General features: G+C 37.7%; 5 protein-coding genes across 6 annotated transcripts in view; 1 reads left to right on the forward strand and 4 right to left on the reverse strand.

Moving 5' to 3' along the window:
• Window positions 1-4,986, reverse strand: part of LOC136350918 (CD63 antigen-like) — an 82,064-nt gene extending 77,078 nt beyond the window's left edge. For both annotated transcript variants that reach the window (XM_066303100.1, XM_066303099.1), the window contains exon 1: window positions 4,486-4,986. The gene's annotated coding sequence lies outside the window, so the exon portion shown is untranslated. The remainder of the gene's footprint in view (window positions 1-4,485) is intronic.
• LOC136350905 (uncharacterized) overlaps window positions 1-18,951 on the forward strand; it is a 105,691-nt gene extending 86,740 nt beyond the window's left edge. The window contains exons 8-11 of the mRNA XM_066303070.1: window positions 6,830-6,959; window positions 7,905-8,065; window positions 8,346-8,460; window positions 18,395-18,951. Coding sequence (XP_066159167.1) covers window positions 6,830-6,959; window positions 7,905-8,065; window positions 8,346-8,460; window positions 18,395-18,930 — 942 coding nt within the window. The 3' untranslated portion in view covers window positions 18,931-18,951. The remainder of the gene's footprint in view (window positions 1-6,829; window positions 6,960-7,904; window positions 8,066-8,345; window positions 8,461-18,394) is intronic.
• Window positions 8,635-10,866, reverse strand: pck (Claudin superfamily protein pickel). The gene is made up of 4 exons (XM_066303107.1): window positions 10,694-10,866; window positions 10,571-10,637; window positions 10,128-10,465; window positions 8,635-9,933 (listed from the first exon to the last, which is right to left on the reverse strand). Exons 1-4 carry the CDS (start codon window positions 10,737-10,739, stop codon window positions 9,674-9,676), a joined length of 711 nt encoding a protein of 236 aa, XP_066159204.1. The 5' UTR covers window positions 10,740-10,866; the 3' UTR covers window positions 8,635-9,673.
• On the reverse strand, window positions 12,159-14,937 carry sinu (sinuous). Its single transcript, XM_066303109.1, has 2 exons — window positions 14,528-14,937; window positions 12,159-13,334 (listed from the first exon to the last, which is right to left on the reverse strand). The coding sequence occupies exons 1-2, from the start codon at window positions 14,555-14,557 to the stop codon at window positions 12,669-12,671; spliced, it is 696 nt and encodes a 231-aa protein (XP_066159206.1). The 5' UTR covers window positions 14,558-14,937; the 3' UTR covers window positions 12,159-12,668.
• kune (kune-kune) lies at window positions 16,150-18,156 on the reverse strand. Its single transcript, XM_066303113.1, has 3 exons — window positions 17,992-18,156; window positions 17,774-17,934; window positions 16,150-17,586 (listed from the first exon to the last, which is right to left on the reverse strand). Exons 2-3 carry the CDS (start codon window positions 17,910-17,912, stop codon window positions 17,051-17,053), a joined length of 675 nt encoding a protein of 224 aa, XP_066159210.1. The 5' UTR covers window positions 17,913-17,934; window positions 17,992-18,156; the 3' UTR covers window positions 16,150-17,050.
• Window positions 18,952-18,963: the final 12 nt, after the last annotated feature.

An 18,963-nucleotide genomic window follows, 5' to 3' on the forward strand; every position in this document is an offset into this window, starting at 1 on the left:
CATTATTGTCAATACGTTCTACGTTGTCGCTTCATGTGTTGACAAAATGGTGAAGGCCCGATTGATATTTGAATCGTTCGAGTTGTTACGTTTCACAAAAGAAATCAAAATGGCGAATGCGCCACACGGAAAACCAACAAATTCTGTATGGAATGCCTCAAATTGACCTCAATACTGGAAAATAAACAAAAATGAAATGTTATTGTGTTCCATGACCCACCTCTTGTTGCGGTGGAATTGCACGCTATTCTCAGTTAAAACTGGAAATAACTTTACGGCATATCTCTATTATGCTCGCGTTCAACTTCGACTCTATCGAAAAAACTCCTAGATTTATCAATGGTCAAACGTTCTGTATTATGCATGAGCTGTTCCACAGCTTTTAACTTCGAAACAAAAACTTGAGTGACCTTTCCAGTTTCCCCATAAATTAATGACCGGCATAATTACCAGGACATTTAGTGTCCAAAACTGACCCGATTACAATAGTTAACAATGGAAAAGCCCTTATCAAAATATGCAGGACATCCTCTGGATATGGTCATCTAATATGACAGAGAAATCTCAATTTTGTACTCTCTCATCTGAAATTGTGGAAAATATGTTTCTAATAATTCCTGCAGATAACCGTAAACCTTCATAATGCTTTGAAACGTGCGTGGGCAATATTGCAAAAGGGAAACGGTCATGATTCGTGATGCAGCCCCAAAGAAAAAAAATCTATAAGGGTTAAATTTGTATAGTGAGCTGGCCAAGGATGTTCCCGATGGGCGTGTATAATTTCTTATTACCTGTGGCGTCCATAATAACACGATTTCGTCAACGGGCAAAAACAAAGCTTTTTTCGTCCGGTGTTATTTACTGAACAAGGATTTGCCGAAAAGGGAAAAAAATAATTATTTAAAACGAATTTAATGAGGAAAATGCGAACAGTCGTGTCTCGGCAGCTGTCGACCTGGATACTTTGATGTGGGTGTGTCAGTTGGGGGATCACAGAATGAAAATTTCATTTCGGAAGGTCGGAATTTGTTTGAAATTTTCATATACCGTTGGTAGAGCCAACAGGCCGGTAATCAGTCTTTATACGAGGCGGCCGCAAACTAAGCGCCCCTACATTTTTCAAAAGCGAATTTTCGAAAATTCGCTGCGGGCTGACGTAGACGTGAACCGTCGGAGGTCTGACACTCGGTTCGACGATATATCGAAGGTTTTGACATTTTTCAAATCCGTCTAATTCGATATTTAAATTCGCCCTGAAATGTTAGGACGAAGTTCGGCATCCGTTGTGTTCGAACTGTACGGGGTGTCCCATTTTCGTTGTAATCGTGGGACGTTATCGGTTATTAGCGAAGATGGAGAGATGCGGTTTTCGCGTCACTTTTTAGTGAAACTAATGACGACGTTGACAGAATTGAAGCAACTGTCTCAGTTTGTTCACTACGGTGCGTTTTTGAAAACATCGTATTTTGGGCCCCGATGTAAGTTGAATATGCATCAAATTATTGGAAATGTAAAAACGGAGTCGAATAAGGCTTTTTACGCGGAATCCAGAGGCGTAGTCAGATTTTATTTTTAATTCATAGTTTTCGAAATATGGGCCAAATTTACGTTTTTTTTTTTTAATGAGACACTGTATATTTTTACCTATACTGACTTCCCTAGTTTTCCGCATCTCAAAATACAAAACTCGATATGGTTATTTCCAATAATAATGTCACAAATTGACACTTTCCGCTAGAATAGTTACTAGAGGCGGCCATGTTTGAAACAAAATAATTATTGATAATTATAATCATCGATGATTATATCAACAGTTAAAATCCGGTTAACAATATACATTATGAAAGAGCTCAACATATAATGTTATTTTGCGAACATGAATGTATTACTAAGAAATCAAATTTACCATTTTTCTTGAACTGCATAACGATCTAAATTGAAGCAAACGTTCAAACTGGCTTCCGTTCATGTCTAACCATGTTTCACATAGTGTCGATATTCCGTTCAAGGCGTTTAAAACTATTACCGGATGTCTCTCTGGATATTGGAAAGTTTCCTCTGCGGCAACGCGTACTCTATCCATATTTTCGTGTTGTCTTCTATAAATCATGTTTTTTAAATGCCCCCATAGAAAGAAGTCTAAGGGTGAAAGATCAGGTGATCTGAGTGGCCAAGTCCGTGCGTCCCTGTTCATTTGTCAGGAAAGTGTTCCTCTAAAAACGCCTTTTGTGTGCCTTGAGTTGCGAGGCGGGGCTCCATCTTGCTGCTAAAATATACCATCTCGTTGAGCAAATGGGGTATCCTCTAACAACTCAGATAATGCGCCTTGCAATATTTCTACACGTCGTGCTGCAGCCAGAGTTGCTTCGAAGATTTCATATTTCAACTCAGTTCCCAGTATGAGGCATGCCACACTAAATCCAAATTGTCCTTGACGATATTTTGAAAAACGCCCTGTAGTGCATAAACTGAGATAGGCGGATCAATTCTGTCAGCGTCATCGTTAGTCTCACTAAAAAGTGACACGGGTTCGCAAACACTGCATCTCTCTTTCCCCCTTCTCTCTGTCTCTCTCTCTCTCTCTCTCTATCTTTGCCAATAACCGAGATATTCCACGATTACAACAAGAATGGAACACCCTGTATTGTCTCTACTGTAAACGCAAAAATAACGATGTTTCAAACTCGATTGTTTATTATACCGAAATTTAGTTGGTTTAGTTGCCTGGTCGGTTGGTACACGTTTTCGGCGCAACCGGTTTAACCAGAAATGCCGAAACCTTTGACGATACGCTTGAAAACAACACGATTATGCCCCAGTTTTAAACTTATTCACTTTTTGGCAAATTATTATAAGTTTTTATCACCTTTATGAGCGTTTAATGGCATAGATTTTATTACTTGACTATATGCCTGGCAGGGGCTGCTGGTACATAAAGCAAAGTAATTGCTATCCCTTTTTGCTTCAGAAAGCATTTCTAGGGATATTCCAGGCAAATCCGCCAACATTTAAGTTTGCTGAATGTTGTAAATGGCCTTAAAGTCTGCTTAGAGGATGTGCAATCTCACGCTTTATCTGTAAAGTACATCAAGCAACATTACCTTTAATAGGTTTCGTGTGAAAGTATCGTGCGAATAGAAAACCCCGGTTCAGTTGTCAAGGATGATACCATGCACGACAGTATTTAAAATAATTAAACTTAAAGAAAGTTGAAATGCCAGACCGCTGCAGCCTGCAATTTAAGGACATTTAAATACTCTGAAAATGTGAACGTAGGAATTTTATTAGGCCCAGTTTGCAGAGGGACATATTTACGGGGGTTTCGGAGTGTAATCTAAGAGAGAAACGCTCTCGAACGAATTGGCCTGCACGTTCACCAGATCTTTCCCCGTTCGATTAATATTTATGAGGATTTTTGATGACGAACGAACTGCGAACCGCGAACCATGAAACTGCTGAAAAGTGCGATGCATCGCTGTAATCGGAAAGAAAAACCAAATTCGAAATTGGGAAAATCCGAAATGGCGCCCTTAACGAAGAACAAAGGTGATGGTGGTTACCGCAAAACGAAACGTCAGGCCTGAAATGTGGCATCGTTACGTTGTAGGGGGGGAAAAGTTGCACCAATGAAGTCAATAGTTTTCAATTACCTCGCTAAGTAAGGTGAGAGAGAAAAATGTTCATCTCGAATTTTTTCCGCTATCTCCAAAGGTCATCAAAAATTTTCAAACATTAAACCGGCACATTTTTGAACTCCAAATTGCGCATTTATTTTTTATCCTTCATCACTGGGATCATCACAATTTGTTCTGGATGGAGGCGTTCATTTATCCAATTTGCATATTTTTTGACTTTGAGCTACCCTAAAGACTTTTGAAGTGAACACGAAATTGCTGTGGTGGCGAAACAATAATACAAAATTAAATTAAGGCCGCAATTAAGAATTCAGAACCTTCTCTTTCCTGTAAATTTTTCTTTTCTTTACAACTTCCAATTTCCTCCGCGCCTTTATTATGCATCTTTGTTCTCAAAATTCTTTATTGTTTTCGGTCTAACTATTTTCCGATGTTTTAATAATTAATAAGTACAAGAAGTGAGCTAAATGTACAGGGTGTTCCCATCTGGAGCGAACGCGTGACTACCTCGATAACCATAGACGATATGAGATCGGTTACTCGACCTCGTAGGCAGATACCGAGTTCCTCGTGGTTCGGCTCCACAAATGAACACCCAGTATTAGTCAATGTAAAGTAAAAAAGTCAGGTATTAATATTCCCAGCATGTAACGGTCGCCAAATCGACCTTCTTGACAATCCCCACTGTAGAATACCGAGAGATGATTTTATGGCCGAAATAAGGTTTCCGTATAACGAGTAAAATAATGGAAGAGTCATGGATAGTTCCCTTATTACTCCGAAGAATATTATTAAGACAAAGATGACAACGCTTTGATTCAAAGAGACTATTAAAGGGCACTCTTCCTACCTTTTGTCGGTCGCTCAACTCCCAAAATGAGCAATTTCCAACTTGTCCACTGATACCTACTTAAAAACTTTGTACAAGCACAAGAGCACGGAACTGAGAGAGTTCACCAACCACCAGCACCCTTATAGGTACTAGCCAGAAATTCGTCACATTTCCGCATTTCCCGATCTATATCGTACCGGTATCGCATGCTCATCGCATGCTTATCGCATGACGGGGGCGTTAAATTTCGACGTTCTTCGCCCAAAAACAACACGTCGACGTATTATTTTCGACGTGCATCGTCGGACTGGCGGCGTCGACGTCGCGGCGCCTCGACACAGGGTGGGACGCCGGTCGTCCCTACCACGGAGCCTTTTTCCTCCGGTCGCACTCAAAGTATGTTCAAAATGTGAAAATTATTTCCAGTGACTGAAGCAGACAGATCTTAACATCCATTTGAGTAGGAGAGGTCTTCAGCTGTGTTAAATGATGTTTTGAGAGGAGACTGGCGTTTTTTTGTTTTGGTTACTCCAGCCGACTTCGATTGGTTTTCTTAATTTACGATTGTGACTTTTTCACATTTCAATTTTCCCATGAATTTAGACTTAATATTGAGATTATTTTCTCTTATTTTTTTTTCTTTTTCTTTTTTTTGGATTAATTTTTTCACTGCCCTTGTTTTACTATTTCAACATATCAGACGTCACTTGTCAGACTGACGCAAACAGTTTTCGGCGGCCATCTTGTTTACCCTTATCGATAGCCGAATTCGCCGTAAGTTCAGGTTATTTTTTTACCAAAACCTGTAAAATTCATTCCCTGCGAAAACGTACCAAACGAAACATGGTACGTCTCTGATTCAGTTACATTTTGTCTCCCCAACTGCTCCATCATTCAATGGGACAGATATTTAATCGCGTTTATTTCCAAGGAGCTTATTTACTCATTTTTTCCCAACCGAGAATGTTTTATATTCCCACGAAACCGCTCAAACCGATCAAAGTAATATACGACTGCTTCTTGTATTCTTGTGTAGTCTTCCTCGAATCCGCCCGAAAATCGATCTCTTTTGCTTAAACTTCCGTTTTCTTAGACTTTTTGAGATAGGTATTAATCTTTCCCTTTTTCCAATTTTTGCGGATTTGAATCAGCCTCGAAATCCCGAGAAGCCCAAATTTAACAGCGACAGTCCGATTAATTGGAATCTCCGCCAGACCAAAGTGATCACGTAGTCCTGCAAACTTTACTCTTATTTGGGTGCCCGAACACACCCTCAGAAATAAGTTCCCATTTCCAGAGAAGCCTGAATTTATTTCCAGATTTTAATCATCAAATTAATGTCTCATTATCGCTCATTAAATAGAAAAGTTCTTGAAGCCTCTAGTGGCATTTTTATGGCTCGTTAAATGATTCGATCGACAATTTTATGAAAACCCCTAGTGGAAATAAGAACCAATCAGAATGGTGTTATTAGGTTTGGGCTCGTTCCCACCATCATTATGGGGCTTTAGAAATTTTTATGTCGGTTCCTGCTATTGCTTACGAAATATCTTGTCAACGTGAAGTTTATATGTGAGACGTTATCCGAATTTGTGATTGCCTTCATTCTGCCAGGGTGGAATCTCGATCAAGGATAAATGACAAAAAAGGGGGCGTCTAGGGTCGCATAGAATGGATCCTCCAGCGTATTTAACTGGATCAGCTCAATAAGCCTGTCGCGTCTCGGTACATCTCGTTTCGATTTAAATTCTTTTCAGATGTTATACCTGCCGAAACAAATAGGACCTATGTCGTATCTTTCACCAGTCACTCATCATTCATTATTATAAAATTTAGGAACCCTGCATAAATGAAAAGCGCGCGTTCCCGTGTGTCATAAGACGTCAGCTTATATTACTCCATAAATCGTATTAAGTAACGCACAGTGTCATCAGCTGTCAGCTCAAACTACTCGTGAAATCGAATTAGTGTCACAAAGTGTCGCTACCTGTCAGCACAAATTACTCGATAAATACGACTGGCGTCAAAAGCGACATAAAAAGTTTCCATTAATAATGGTTTCATTATGCTAAAAATAGAACTTTTTTTAATTATGGCGCTTCCATTTAGATAAGATGTGCCACAATTAAACCACACCGGATTAATATCTACAGTCACACATAAATTATATGGACCACCGCATTGACCAAACCACTCGTTATTAAGGTCCATTTATGTGAAATTTCTCCCGCCTGAGTACACTTCCCATTTCCAGAATATTTCAGAGAGAATGTATCCACCGGGCGATCTAAATTCCGAATTCATCCCTGCGATTCTCGTAATCTTATAAACCTCCTTATTTATGTCCCTTTTTCTTTTTCAGTTAGATGGCCGGATTCACGTGGGCCACTTTGATTACAGCTCCGGAGGGGTTGGTCGCAATATATGTGAGGCCCTAGCCAAATTAGGGTGCCCTTCGCATTTTATATCGGCAGTAGGAGACGATTACCAGGGTGAGATTAATGTAGTTGTTTATAAGAATTTACGTTTCCGCAAAAATCAGGACTTTCACTTAACCCAGGTACGCTTCGTAAAAAAAGACGCCGATCTTTACAGGATGTATGTTCACTGTTAATCAGCTCCATCATAGATTTCCAGCACAACAAACATGAATTTAATTAGAAAGATACACAAAACTTTTTTTACTTTTGAGTAAAAAACATACAAGACGAACCCAAGCGTCCATAAATATGACTCAAATTTTAATTGCTCTTCCCGAGAGCGCCACCAACATACCTAAGTTATAATGCTACTGACTGCGTTTACATCGTTGACAGGTTTACTATTTGTCAACGGGTCGGCTAATGCGGTTGTTTATTGCAAGTGTGCCAAACTGATTATAAATTAAACTATTGTTAAGCATCCAAATTATGGAAGAGGACGATATGCGCTAGTGTTTTACAAAGTTACTGTTTTCATTACTCATCCTATTTCAAGTTAGCAGTTCGATAATATTGTAACACATTTCAAAGAGCTGAAAATGCTTCTAATTCCTCCTAAGATTCTGTGATATTCCACCAAAACGTATTGCTGAGCTTGTCAAGTAACCTGGACTAATAACGGCCAAGAAACGCCCCGACAACGATGCTTTTGGGAAATTAGTACGTGTATATCGTTGGGGCTTACATGGCATTTAAGAGAAAGTTTAAATTGTCATACCCACATCACTCAATAATTCTTAAAAGTATTCGCGACAAACCTAGGCAACGATAAATATGATTCAAAGTTTAATAGTTCTTCCTGAGGGCGCCACAATCACACCTACAATCAGGCTTAAGTTATTAACGTATTGACCGCGTTTACATCGTGGACGTTGCGACCCTTCGTCGATAGATTGTCTCGCTCTGTAATTATTTTGAGACTGTCATAACATAATGTAAATTACCCTGTGGTTTCAGGGCGCATTTTGAAAAAACAAATTCCAAAGCAGTCCCAACATTGTCTCGCAACGTTGCCAGGAGATAACACTGCTCAGTGCATTGTTACCCTGGATAACAAAGGGGATTGTTCATTTCTTATGGGAGATATGCGTATACACGACAGGATATCTGCTGAAATGGTAAGAAGCTTTTGCATACATTGAAATCATTGTAGACCCCTTTAGGAACACTTGAGTTGTTCCCGCAATGCTAAGAAACATAAAATCATACATATACTATTGTGTAAATGTTTTGTATTTTCCTGAAAAAGATTAAAAATGTCATAATTTTTCTCACTAAGACCAGAAAGTTGTCGAGTCTCAAATAATCAATCTGAAAAATTGGAACAGATTATTCGAGTTAAAAAATAAGAATTACATTAATATAAGTATGTAAATTTCTTGTTGTGCTAATTTTCAGATTCAGACTTTCGAGGAAGTGCTTAAATTGGCACCGCTGATAATAATGGATGGAAATATTTCTGTAGCAGCGATGGAACGAACCTTAAGCCTAGCCCAGAAATATAAAATCCCAGGTTAGTAATCGTAATACTAACATTATACAAATTGTTCCTTAATATCTGTGTAAAACATTCAGAAGTTCGTTTCTATATAGAAATTGTGCATTAAACCGAAGAGTAACTTCTATACAGAGTGTTCCGAAATTAGGAAGCCCAAGGTAATAACAAAGGAATGCGACACTTCAGCGATAAATTTCAAACTGACGTTAAGTTTATTAGTGCATTTTAAATACAAAAACTCATAAAAAAAACACTCAGACATTCGTACGCCACCCACTTAAAACTTACCTCGAATGTCCAATCAGACAATATTGTCGCCCAAATGAGAAAGTATATGGCAGTAATATATTTTAGATAGGACACTTAAAGTCTTTTTTACCTTATATTTAAGTTGTGCAAATAGAGCTACAAAAGCTTTGGTGAGTATTTTACCTGGAGATTTTCAGGTTCCTCTTAACGTAAATTTAACGGGCGGCGGACCAAATGGGCTTAAGTACTTCTATAGCTAATGAGATTTTACAGTTAACAAACCATATCAAATATATGCCTAATTATACATAGCAAAAATAGTAGTTGTTCTAAACATAACAAAGAATAATCTCTACAAATCTTAAGATTAGACTACACGTATGGAGGGAATTTTGATTCATTTTGATGTCATTCAAACACCTACTTTAGGGTCAAATTATTAATATACTGTTAACTTTAACGTAAAACTAGTTCGCATTAAAATCAAGAATAGTAGCAGTACTCGAGCTCATTTTCGCCGTATCTATAGAAATTAGTGTGCAAGTAAAGTTGGCAGCATATTAATAATAATTTGACTCTTCTTTACTTAGTAGAAAGTTTTAAATGAGATTCAATAATAAAAATACTAAAGAAATGCGCCATACCATGAGTAAAGTGGCAATATCAAGAATAAGGCGATTAAGGCCACCGTTACATATATCCCCATGAATAGCTTAGAGTTTTTAAAATACATCAAAAAATACTTTAAGGTTGGTTTTGCCAGATGCAATTAAATATTAATTATTAGGTAGCGATTTAAGGATACGTACTTGAAGAATACTATTCGAAGGCGTAAGTACAGACACAACTAAAAGCAAAATAATAATATTGACTTGACCATCAGTCATAAAAACAGCTAATATTATGCCCACACCTTAAACATTCAGATATATTTTCTAAAGAACGTATACTGCTGCAAATTAAGATGAAATTATCCGACTTAATAACTATGAATGTTCCAACCTAAATTGTGTTGTGGATTTGGTTGCATTTGCATTACAAGGTTCTTAGACTCGCGTCTGCGATTATAACTAAGCCTACATTCTTTATAAAGGCAAATAGCTCCAAAGCCATGGAAGAAAAATGATAAACAAGCTAATGCGTATGACCAACATAGATAATTAAAGTTTGGATACATTAGCCAGTCCCTTCTCACATGTGATCCTCCAAAGATGGTGATTGCAAAAAACATAAATACAGCTGAAAAATTCAAAAATTCAATTGTATTCACGGTGAATTAAAAGTATTTCAGATCATAGTGAATTAAGGAAAAATTTTGCTTTATTTATGATCTTTTCAAAACTATTTGATGCTTGTAAGAAAAGTATTCGATATATTTTGTTCCTTGATAATTATTTTAATTGCATGTTTCTAAATAATGTCATGATACTTACTTGTCGTTAGAACACACACAAAATCAATTGCAGAAAGAATCCACTCATATCTCAATATGAATTCCAATGGCCACCTACAAAGCTGCATGGCCATTAAGATTTGTGAGCCAAAACTCAATAAAAATGACATTGTAACAAACGCCTGTACTGCCATAAGCCATGGTGGTAATAACCATTCCCTAATCACATAATATTCCTGACTGAACACATGGTGACACCCTTCAAAGGGATGATCAAATTGGTTGTATGGATAGCGAAAGTTGTGGAAACAATATTCCCAAAGGCCCATGTTCTTGAACTTTGAGAAAGTATCATCGTACGACTTTACCCAATACGGACTGCAAATAAAAAGTTAGCTAAATAAACTAACCAACCATTGACTAAAATAATTATTGATAAACTGTCAGTGCAACGGAGGCTTAAGGTAAGCAGCAAATTGTTACCTGCAGAATGCTATCATCAGCAACAGCCCAGCGATGTACGTGAGAAGTGCTCCATTGAACAAGTACTCTATTAAACCCAAATATCAGTTAATTACTAGAAGTCCCTCGAATTTTCATACCTACTTGAGGCCTTTGGATAGTTATTCTTTTCAAACTCGGAACTGCTCATTCTTTTTAAGGTTTCTTCACTCTCAAGCCAATTATTATTTATTTCTCTTCGACAATCGCAATATACTTCTTTATGAGTTTAATAATTACCAACATTAAATGATAATTTGTTATTTAATTTGTTTACACTAGATGCAGGTTGAAGGGTTCAAAACAATTGAAGTTTGAAGTATGACATTTACTTGTTTAAAAGTACTACAAGGTGTTTCAAGAATATTAGTATAAACTGTTGTAGTGTGTTGGTGGATTAAATCCTACAATTTTTGACTTTCCGGCTTAAAATTGCTCTCCAGAGCGGTTTTGAGTAGAATAAATTTATGTAAAATCTGTATACAAATTTATTTAAAACCTGTGTTCCAAGCCAGTTGATAGATGGCGCCAGCTGTATCTTCTCAAGAAACAACAAGCATTTACAAGGTAAGCCATGAAAACAATAAAATATCACGCGAGCGTCATTTTTTATATTTACTTACATTTCAATTTCAATAATTAGTCATAATTATACTCATTAATGGTGGGTTTCCTTCGTTTGATAAGTTATGTTATACTTTCACTAATGCCGCCACGCAATTATCTCATTAATATCGAAATGAGATGAAGAAAAGATATTTGCAACTTCATCCCAATAGTAAAGACAACCAGATCATCCAACTTTCAAGGAGCTCTACACTGTGGTCGCTAAAAGAGCGACGGAGGTGAGTAAATCGTCAATTTCCGGAGTTCTGGGCATATATAAAGCAAGTTTACCTGAGTCACTTTATTGTTTTGCCCTATAGCACCCAATGTTATACAATAATTAAAAAAAGTACTAACAATCCCGATATATTAAATAGGACACCTTGTACGTTATTTCAATTTAAAGTCCGCTATTTCCTTCCCAAACGAACTCATTTCATCATATTTATGAAATACAGGGTATTTGAAGAAGTTATTGTGAGATGAACTGGCCTTGATAGTTATGATACATCGAATTATGCAGAACCGCACCCTAATTCAATTAAGAGAAAATTATTTTAGGTTTCAGACTGCAAGTGATGCATAAAATTAATCGTTTAACGCACAAGGAGTATTAAAGCTCAAGGAACAACGCGAGGGGATTAAATACATGTTTTGTTAAATGGCGTAATACGTCGTTTAACGCATTTGTATTACACTTGTTTACATTGTAGCGTCTCTTTGATAGCTGAACATGAGATTAGCATTTCCAAATAATAAATGTATATTCAAATTATCACTATTATGTGCACGACAGTAATAGTATTGTAGGAAAATGCAGTTTGATTCATATCTCCGGGCTCTGCCTTTGGTCGTCTTATGCACTGACCACGGCAATTATACCGGACTAATTGACCAAAGACCTTTCGTAAACAATGATTTTTGTGTTCCGAACTATCTTAATAATGAAAATATGAAAACTATAGATTTCTTACTGCTTATATTACGAAGCGGATGCGTAGACCTACCTATATTTACACAGTAAGGGATTAATACCCGAATATTTCTAGTAATACTGGGCTTTTTATTAATTTTATGAAAAATTTCTTATAATAATTACGCCTTTAAAACTATATAAATATCAAAAATATTATAAAAAGGTAAAAACGTGCTCATGCAAGGTGTCCGTGTCTGAGCCGCGGAGATCTCAGTAACCCAAGTAGATGCGAGGTCAGCTACATTGATTTTTTCTTTAAAAAATTTAAGTTTTTTTGGAATACAAATCGGAATTTTTCAAAATTTTCCAACTCCGAATTGCGCATCTTTGGCCCAATCCAACCGACCTCGTATCAATTGTGATCACAGAAACGATCACCGTGCATAGCCAGGAGATTGTTTTCACTAACAAATAAGACAGTTTCACCCTGGGTATCCGCTTAGATCAAAAACCAAATTCTATTGCTTTCAAATCACCATGCGAAACTTCGGTCCGGCACTAGATTTTGTCATGCTCCATTTCAAACCTCATTTGAGAGTCCTTCAGCTGCTTACGCTTGCTGTCTTGAACGTACCCTTCCACGAAGAAGAGCGTCGACGCCACTAGGGCGGCGACCGTCCCTATGCACCCCAATGCAAAAGACCAGCCGAAGAAGTTGTTGTCATGTCCCGGCATCCAATGGCTCCTGTTAGCGCAACAGGCGAATACTATAACTGCTATCCCGCCCGCCAGGCCACCCACCAACAGAATCCAGGCGTTCAATTTGATCAGTGTAACATACTGCTTCATGTCCGGCCCGCAACACAAGAAATACAAAAGTGTTAAAACGGCGCTGAGCAGCGCTCCAATGAAGCAAATTGTGAAGAAAAACTGGGTGGCCACCAAGAAGGGCGGGACCAAGAATCCTCGGATTTGATCGTATCCAGTGGTGAACGGGTCGTAGATCCATCGGCAACCGACGAAAAATCTCCTTTGGTTGACATCCACGGGATCGGGGAGAGATCTGAAGCAATGCGTCCACAGACCGAATCTGTTCAGTCTGGCTCCAGTGATACGGTAATCGGACACCAGCCAGCTGGGGGTAGAGAAGGCGACCGCTATAAGGACAAACGTCATCAGCACGAACCCTATAGCTACATTGCCGGCCAACGTGCGTTTCTTCATCTGAAACAAGTAAATATTTGTCGCATGAGAGCAGGTTTTGGTTCTGAGCTCATAATCGCACTGCCAGCAGTTCGATTATGAGCAATGCAAGTAATATTGAAATAACTCGACGGGTCGTAGATCTCTCGATTAGAGCATCTATCTACTGCAGCTCTCGTTACAGAGGTATCAATTTATCAATTACGTCGATAAAAATTTATTGCGAATAATTGCGGGTTCAGATACGAATCTCCCAAACGAACAACCCTCCCGTTTTAAAGCTCCAACACGCTAATTCTTCATTAAAACCTGTGGACGCGGGGCCTTAAATCGCGTTTCGCATTCCTTTAGGTGTTCGATGTCTTTATGGGGTTCTTTCGAAGTTAAGTAGGGCCGTAAAACTTCCTTCACATGTTATTAACAGTGAGTTGTTAATGAAAGAGGGTGTGCTTCTAAAAGGCGGTTCCCCGATTTTTCGCTTTACAAAACATCTTTTTTATTAGTTTGTTAGTGTGGATGCGTCCCGTTTCAGAACAATATCAACAATTTTCGTTGATTTTTTCCTTTCTTGACGCCCATCGCAAATTGCAACAATGTCAAAACCGCAAATGGCGTAAACAATAAATCATAACGTTCCTTCTTTTTTTCTTTTTCAATGTTTATATCTTTTTTTAAATATTTTTTTATTTTTATTTTTTTTTCCTGTTTCCTTTTTCTATTATCTGCCTTTCCTTTTTTTCTGTTTCTTTTTTTCCTTCCTTTTCCTTGTTTCTTTTTTCAATTAGCTGAAAGGTCGCTTTTACAACATACAGATAATTCTTAGTTAACAGAGAATCAACACTTGAAATTTAATTAAACTAAATACTTTTTTAATTAATACATATTTTTTTGTCATTTATTTTTTATTTCATCTTCAACTAATTTTTCTCTTGATTGAAGTTTTATCACGAAAAAACAGTCCCTTCTTAGAGAGGTGGAACAATTCTGCTGAAGGCCCAACATCAGCAAATGTTTTGGTAGAACATGCATTGATCAATTGGCAACAATTCGCGGTGCTCATAAACGGGCAAGACAGGAAACAAAGAAAAAACGAACGAAGCATACAAAATGACAATAAAGATAAATTAACATCGTAGTGTGGTTCTAAATAAAACGTTTATTTGTTTCTCCATTGTCCGCTAATATTGCGCTTAATATACGATCTAAGCCTTTACCCTCTGGTCCTCGTATCGGCGGTCCACCATTTAGCAGCAAAAATCCGAAAACTTCTCGAAACAGCACACAACGGCCTACAACCAGTCACCGAGCCTGATAATAATTGGAAGCGAATGGAAGACCAACTGTTTACTTATAGAATAATTATAAACGAATTACAGTAACACTCCTTGTAATGGAACCCGTGGAAAATAAGGAAAAACGTTGGACATCACGTGGCGACGCCTTTAAACACTGAACGAAAAGAAAACTTAACTTTTGCTTCCTCGCGGACTCGCAGAGTAGATTACGACAACCCCAGGCAGACCCATTAATGACCCAACCAACGACCCAGTCTACCGTGGACAGGACCGTACTGGGTGCATTTCACAGGCGTCAAGTGGCGTAGCGGTGGGTGGGAGCTTGGGACAATGGATAGGAAGTAAAATGAGGTTCGGTTGCTTGGTTTGTCGCAAAACTGAAAGAGCGTGGCGCATTTGATGAGTACAGGATGCTTAAGACGATTTACTGGCCCCCACGCTTTGATTTGTGTTGACGATGATCAAATTGGTTTTGAGACGAACGATGCTGTGGATTCTTTGTCATGACAAAATTTGCGAGAGTAGTGATGAGTTTAAAAAATTAATCATTTCACCGCATGCATGTATCGGGCCCATGCCTAGTTCGTCTCTGATAGCTATTCCATACTACACACTTTATTTCACGTTGGTTTACAATGACCAATCCAACGCGGACGCTACGACATGCAACCTGTAATCTCATTGACCTATTTCATGATCAATATTCCTTTTTGTTAAAGAAATATTGATTATTTCTCACACCTTTGACCATTGCTAGATGCGCAGGCAGCTTTTTATCGGCGTTTAGTAGTTTATTATTGCGAAACGCACATAAAAAGTCAATTATTTTCTTCGTACATAGCATATATGATGCATGCGGTATGCATATTATATGGCACAATAGTTATGATCCCAGTTGAGAGCTTCAAGGATGTTTCTACAAGCAAATCAAGGCAGGAGTGCTACGTGCCTGCGAATTTAATGAATTGTTTTCAACGCAAAAGCTCGATGGAACAATTCCGTATTAAAAACTTTTCAAAGGAGGAAGGTAACGGTGGCAAAAGTGATGGCCACCTTTTTACTTTCCACGTAGATTAAGATAATAAAATAATTAAAAATTAGAAAATAAAAAATAATACGAATTATTACACTGCTCACAAAAATATCATCGTATTAGTGCTGGCTTTACGAAGGGGAAGGTTGGGTAACGATCCAGGATGGCGCACTTTGTTGGCAATTTTTCTTAGGAGCAGGAGGGCGGAAATTGAACTTCTCAAGACCAGCCCTGTATTGCACCCTTTATCTATACTGAAAACGAAAATCATTCCAGCAGTGATGTTACCACTTATTGACGAAAACACACTAACCACGAGAGATGACCAAATCAGGGATATTTCCTGTGATTTCTAAGAGTGACGACTTTTTGCGCAGTGTATCTGTTTTGTTGTTAAACCAATTATTCCTCCTAATTTTTTTTTCAAACTGGGCATTCATTTCAAGGTTCCCAAACAATAGGCGTAGAGTACTTGAACTCTTGAAACTGGGTAAAACAATTCACACCATTAAAAAACGCAAAAATGTATTACAAATATCTGCATTGTTTTAGTATGTTGTATATTGCATGAGTATAATATGCTGCAAAGTTAGTACAAAAACGCCTTAAACGGTATTGAAAACTACTTATTTTTAATACACATGTATTTGGACGGAAAGCGACTAAGTTAAGGCATTGTAGCGCGACAGATCTCAGGCAACACAATGATTGTCTGCCATCCCTCAGGTTACAATAGGCAATGGTTAAGCAGATCTAGTATAATTAAGTTTTTACATATTCCTACCTAACATGCTGGAAAAACTAATATAAATGTACCTACAAGCTTGATACATACAAGAGAGGCGCTAATTACTATACCATCAGTAGTTTTCAGAAGTTCTATAGCAAGGTTTCCAATAATAGATGGTTTACCTTTACAACTTCTGTATTTATAGCGATTAAAATTAATTTGTTAACATTAGGTATGGAACATTCTATTACGTTGAAAGGACACTATATATATATACATATATATTTCGGCTACTGGTCATTCCAAATCGATGCAGTTTATATAAGATCATAGAGGGCACGAAAACGTTTAATTTGAACTATTTTTTAAGACAATTGGCCCTGCGATATCGGCGATTAAAGTTCAAAAACTGGCAAAAAAGTACCTCCTTCCTTTTAAAACATTTTCCGAAATATTTCGAGATATTTAATGTGCGATTTAGTTTAACGGGCTGAATCCTAGATACCTCAATTAAGGTGCTGTACACAAATAAACAAACACACAAAGAGCTAGTTGACTTTCCAAACGTATTATACAATCTGATGAGACAACAAAAATAATATCTTTTTACTAAAACTATAAATATCGGATGACGTGGACGAGTTTATGAATGAATCACCATCCTTCAAAATCACACAAATTAAATATCAGTGTGTGTAGTGCTGCTTGGCTTGTTCACATCTATGCTATAATGAGACTGAGGAGCTGAACCTCGCAACCTCCTGTACTTGGCCCTACGAGCCTCCACAAGGAACAATGCTCCTGCAGGAAATAAAAGCAAAGATCCAACACATGCAAATCCATAGGACCAGCTCAGGTCGTTGTGCTGCCAATAAGGCATCCAGTCCCTATTATCTCCATTAAAACCAAAGATAAGGACAGATATTAGGCCGCAAATACCTGCCAAAATTAGGTTAGAGCCATTGCTTAACAATAAGAGGATGTATTTGTCATGGTCTCTGCTGCAGAAGCAATACATCCACGTTAAAAAGGCTGCTACTAAAACTAAAGTCATGCACAAGGTGAAGAAAAACTGAGTGACAATGAAAAATTCTGGTAAAAGAAAGTCATCTATGATGTAGTATTCTTCTTCAAACACCCACCAACAGCCTGTGAATTTGTAATCATAGTGGTGGCGGAAGTCCTCAAAATTGCGGAGGCACACTTCCCAGAGACCTGAAAGAAGGTATAAGATCGGTTATATAAGTCTTGATGATATCTGAAGCCGGCTAGAAGTTTATTTTGAGTATGAGTCAATGTTTAGTTGTTAAGGCTTGTTAAACTCAATGTGCGTAAAGACTGTATAATTAATTTAAGACCCCATATGAGCAACTTCTAAATTATAAAATGTTTATCTACCCACCTATTTTTTCAAAGTTGGGATTTTCAATTTTTCCATCATTCACAAGCCAGTAAGGAGTTACAAAGGCTAAAAGAATGAATAAAAAGGCTGAGGCTGTAACTACAATTGCAGCAACTCCAGTTTTGGTTTTCATGCCCATTTTGGGGAACTTGCTGAAAAGGCTGCAAATACATATAGGTGGTAGTGGATCTATCGAGAATTGAATGGAGTTCACTCACTGTTCAATTAATTTATAGGTGATACAGGTAATTTTTATTAACTGCGTAAACTAATACTAATTATAGTTATTTTTGTTATTTGTATTCAAATATTGTAATTTTTTTATTTTCAGAATGAGAAAATAAAAATAAAAACAATAAGAATAAATAAACCTGTCAGATTTGTCAGCAAATTGTCAAAAAATTAAGGTTAGGGTTACCGATCTGTCCGGGCCTTGACAGAACGGTTAGCAAAGGTAATTGAGGCAGTTTTGATTTAAATCCGAAACTGTTTTAAATGCGTACTTCAGACATTCATTGCAAAAGCTCGAATTAAACCTGAATGTTTTTTCCTATGTTCCTAGGAATAATAAAGAACAAAAGGACGAGCTCAATTTTATCTTCAATATATTTTTTGTTTAAGTGCTCTTCGAACCCACCGACATAAGTACCGCAAGAAAGCCGTTTACTACCAAGAACTGGAAGGTTATTAAATTGATAACGCCAAACTTAGGAGAATTACAAGAGATATTGACGGAGCTGAATATCTCTGTTTCTGAGTTGTCTTCAAACGATATTGAAACCGTAGCCGATGCCGCTCTGAAATTGGCCCATTTCGTTGAAAATGTTCTGGTGACACTGGGTCCTAGTGGCATCATTCTGGCAAGAAGAGGTCGGGCCGAAGACTCTCCACTCAAGTGGTCAAACAATAAAATATCTGTGCGTTACTATCCAGTTGAAGAGAGGAAGGACTTTGTTAATGTTAGTGGAGCAGGAGATTGCTTTGCAAGTGGATTTATAGCTGCCTTACTCCGTAACTGTCCGGAAAGTGTGTGCGTGTCTGTAGGGTTTGCCTCTGCCTTGACCGCTTTGTACTCACAGTCTCCAGTCCCAAAAGAAATGTTTGATGTGTCGGATGTTTCATGGCAATCTGAAGCCAAGTACAGAGAATTGCAATAAAAATAAAATATTTTTGATTTAGTCATGGTAAAT

This window comes from Euwallacea fornicatus, chromosome 4 (assembly GCF_040115645.1).
Source record: "Euwallacea fornicatus isolate EFF26 chromosome 4, ASM4011564v1, whole genome shotgun sequence".
NCBI classification, from domain to species: domain Eukaryota; kingdom Metazoa; phylum Arthropoda; class Insecta; order Coleoptera; family Curculionidae; genus Euwallacea; species Euwallacea fornicatus.

Bases quoted from the DNA above. Each gene is read 5' to 3' on its own strand.
- sinu (XM_066303109.1), bottom strand. From the start codon at position 14,557: ATGGTGGACCGCCGATACGAGGACCAGAGG. The intron at 13,335-14,527 runs GTAAAGGCTTAG...TACTTGTTTCAG, and splicing joins GCCGATACGAGGACCAGAGG to ATGAAGAAACGCACGTTGGC.
- pck (XM_066303107.1), bottom strand. From the start codon at position 10,739: ATGAGCAGTTCCGAGTTTGAAAAGAATAACTATCCAAAGGCCTCAA. The intron at 10,466-10,570 runs GTAACAATTTGC...TTTTATTTGCAG, and splicing joins CTGATGATAGCATTCTGCAG to TCCGTATTGGGTAAAGTCGT. The intron at 9,934-10,127 runs GTAAGTATCATG...TGAATTTTTCAG, and splicing joins TGTGTGTGTTCTAACGACAA to CTGTATTTATGTTTTTTGCA.
- kune (XM_066303113.1), bottom strand. From the start codon at position 17,912: ATGGGCATGAAAACCAAAACTGGAGTTGCTGCAATTGTAGTTACAGCC. The intron at 17,587-17,773 runs GTGGGTAGATAA...ACCTTCTTTCAG, and splicing joins TCCCAACTTTGAAAAAATAG to GTCTCTGGGAAGTGTGCCTC.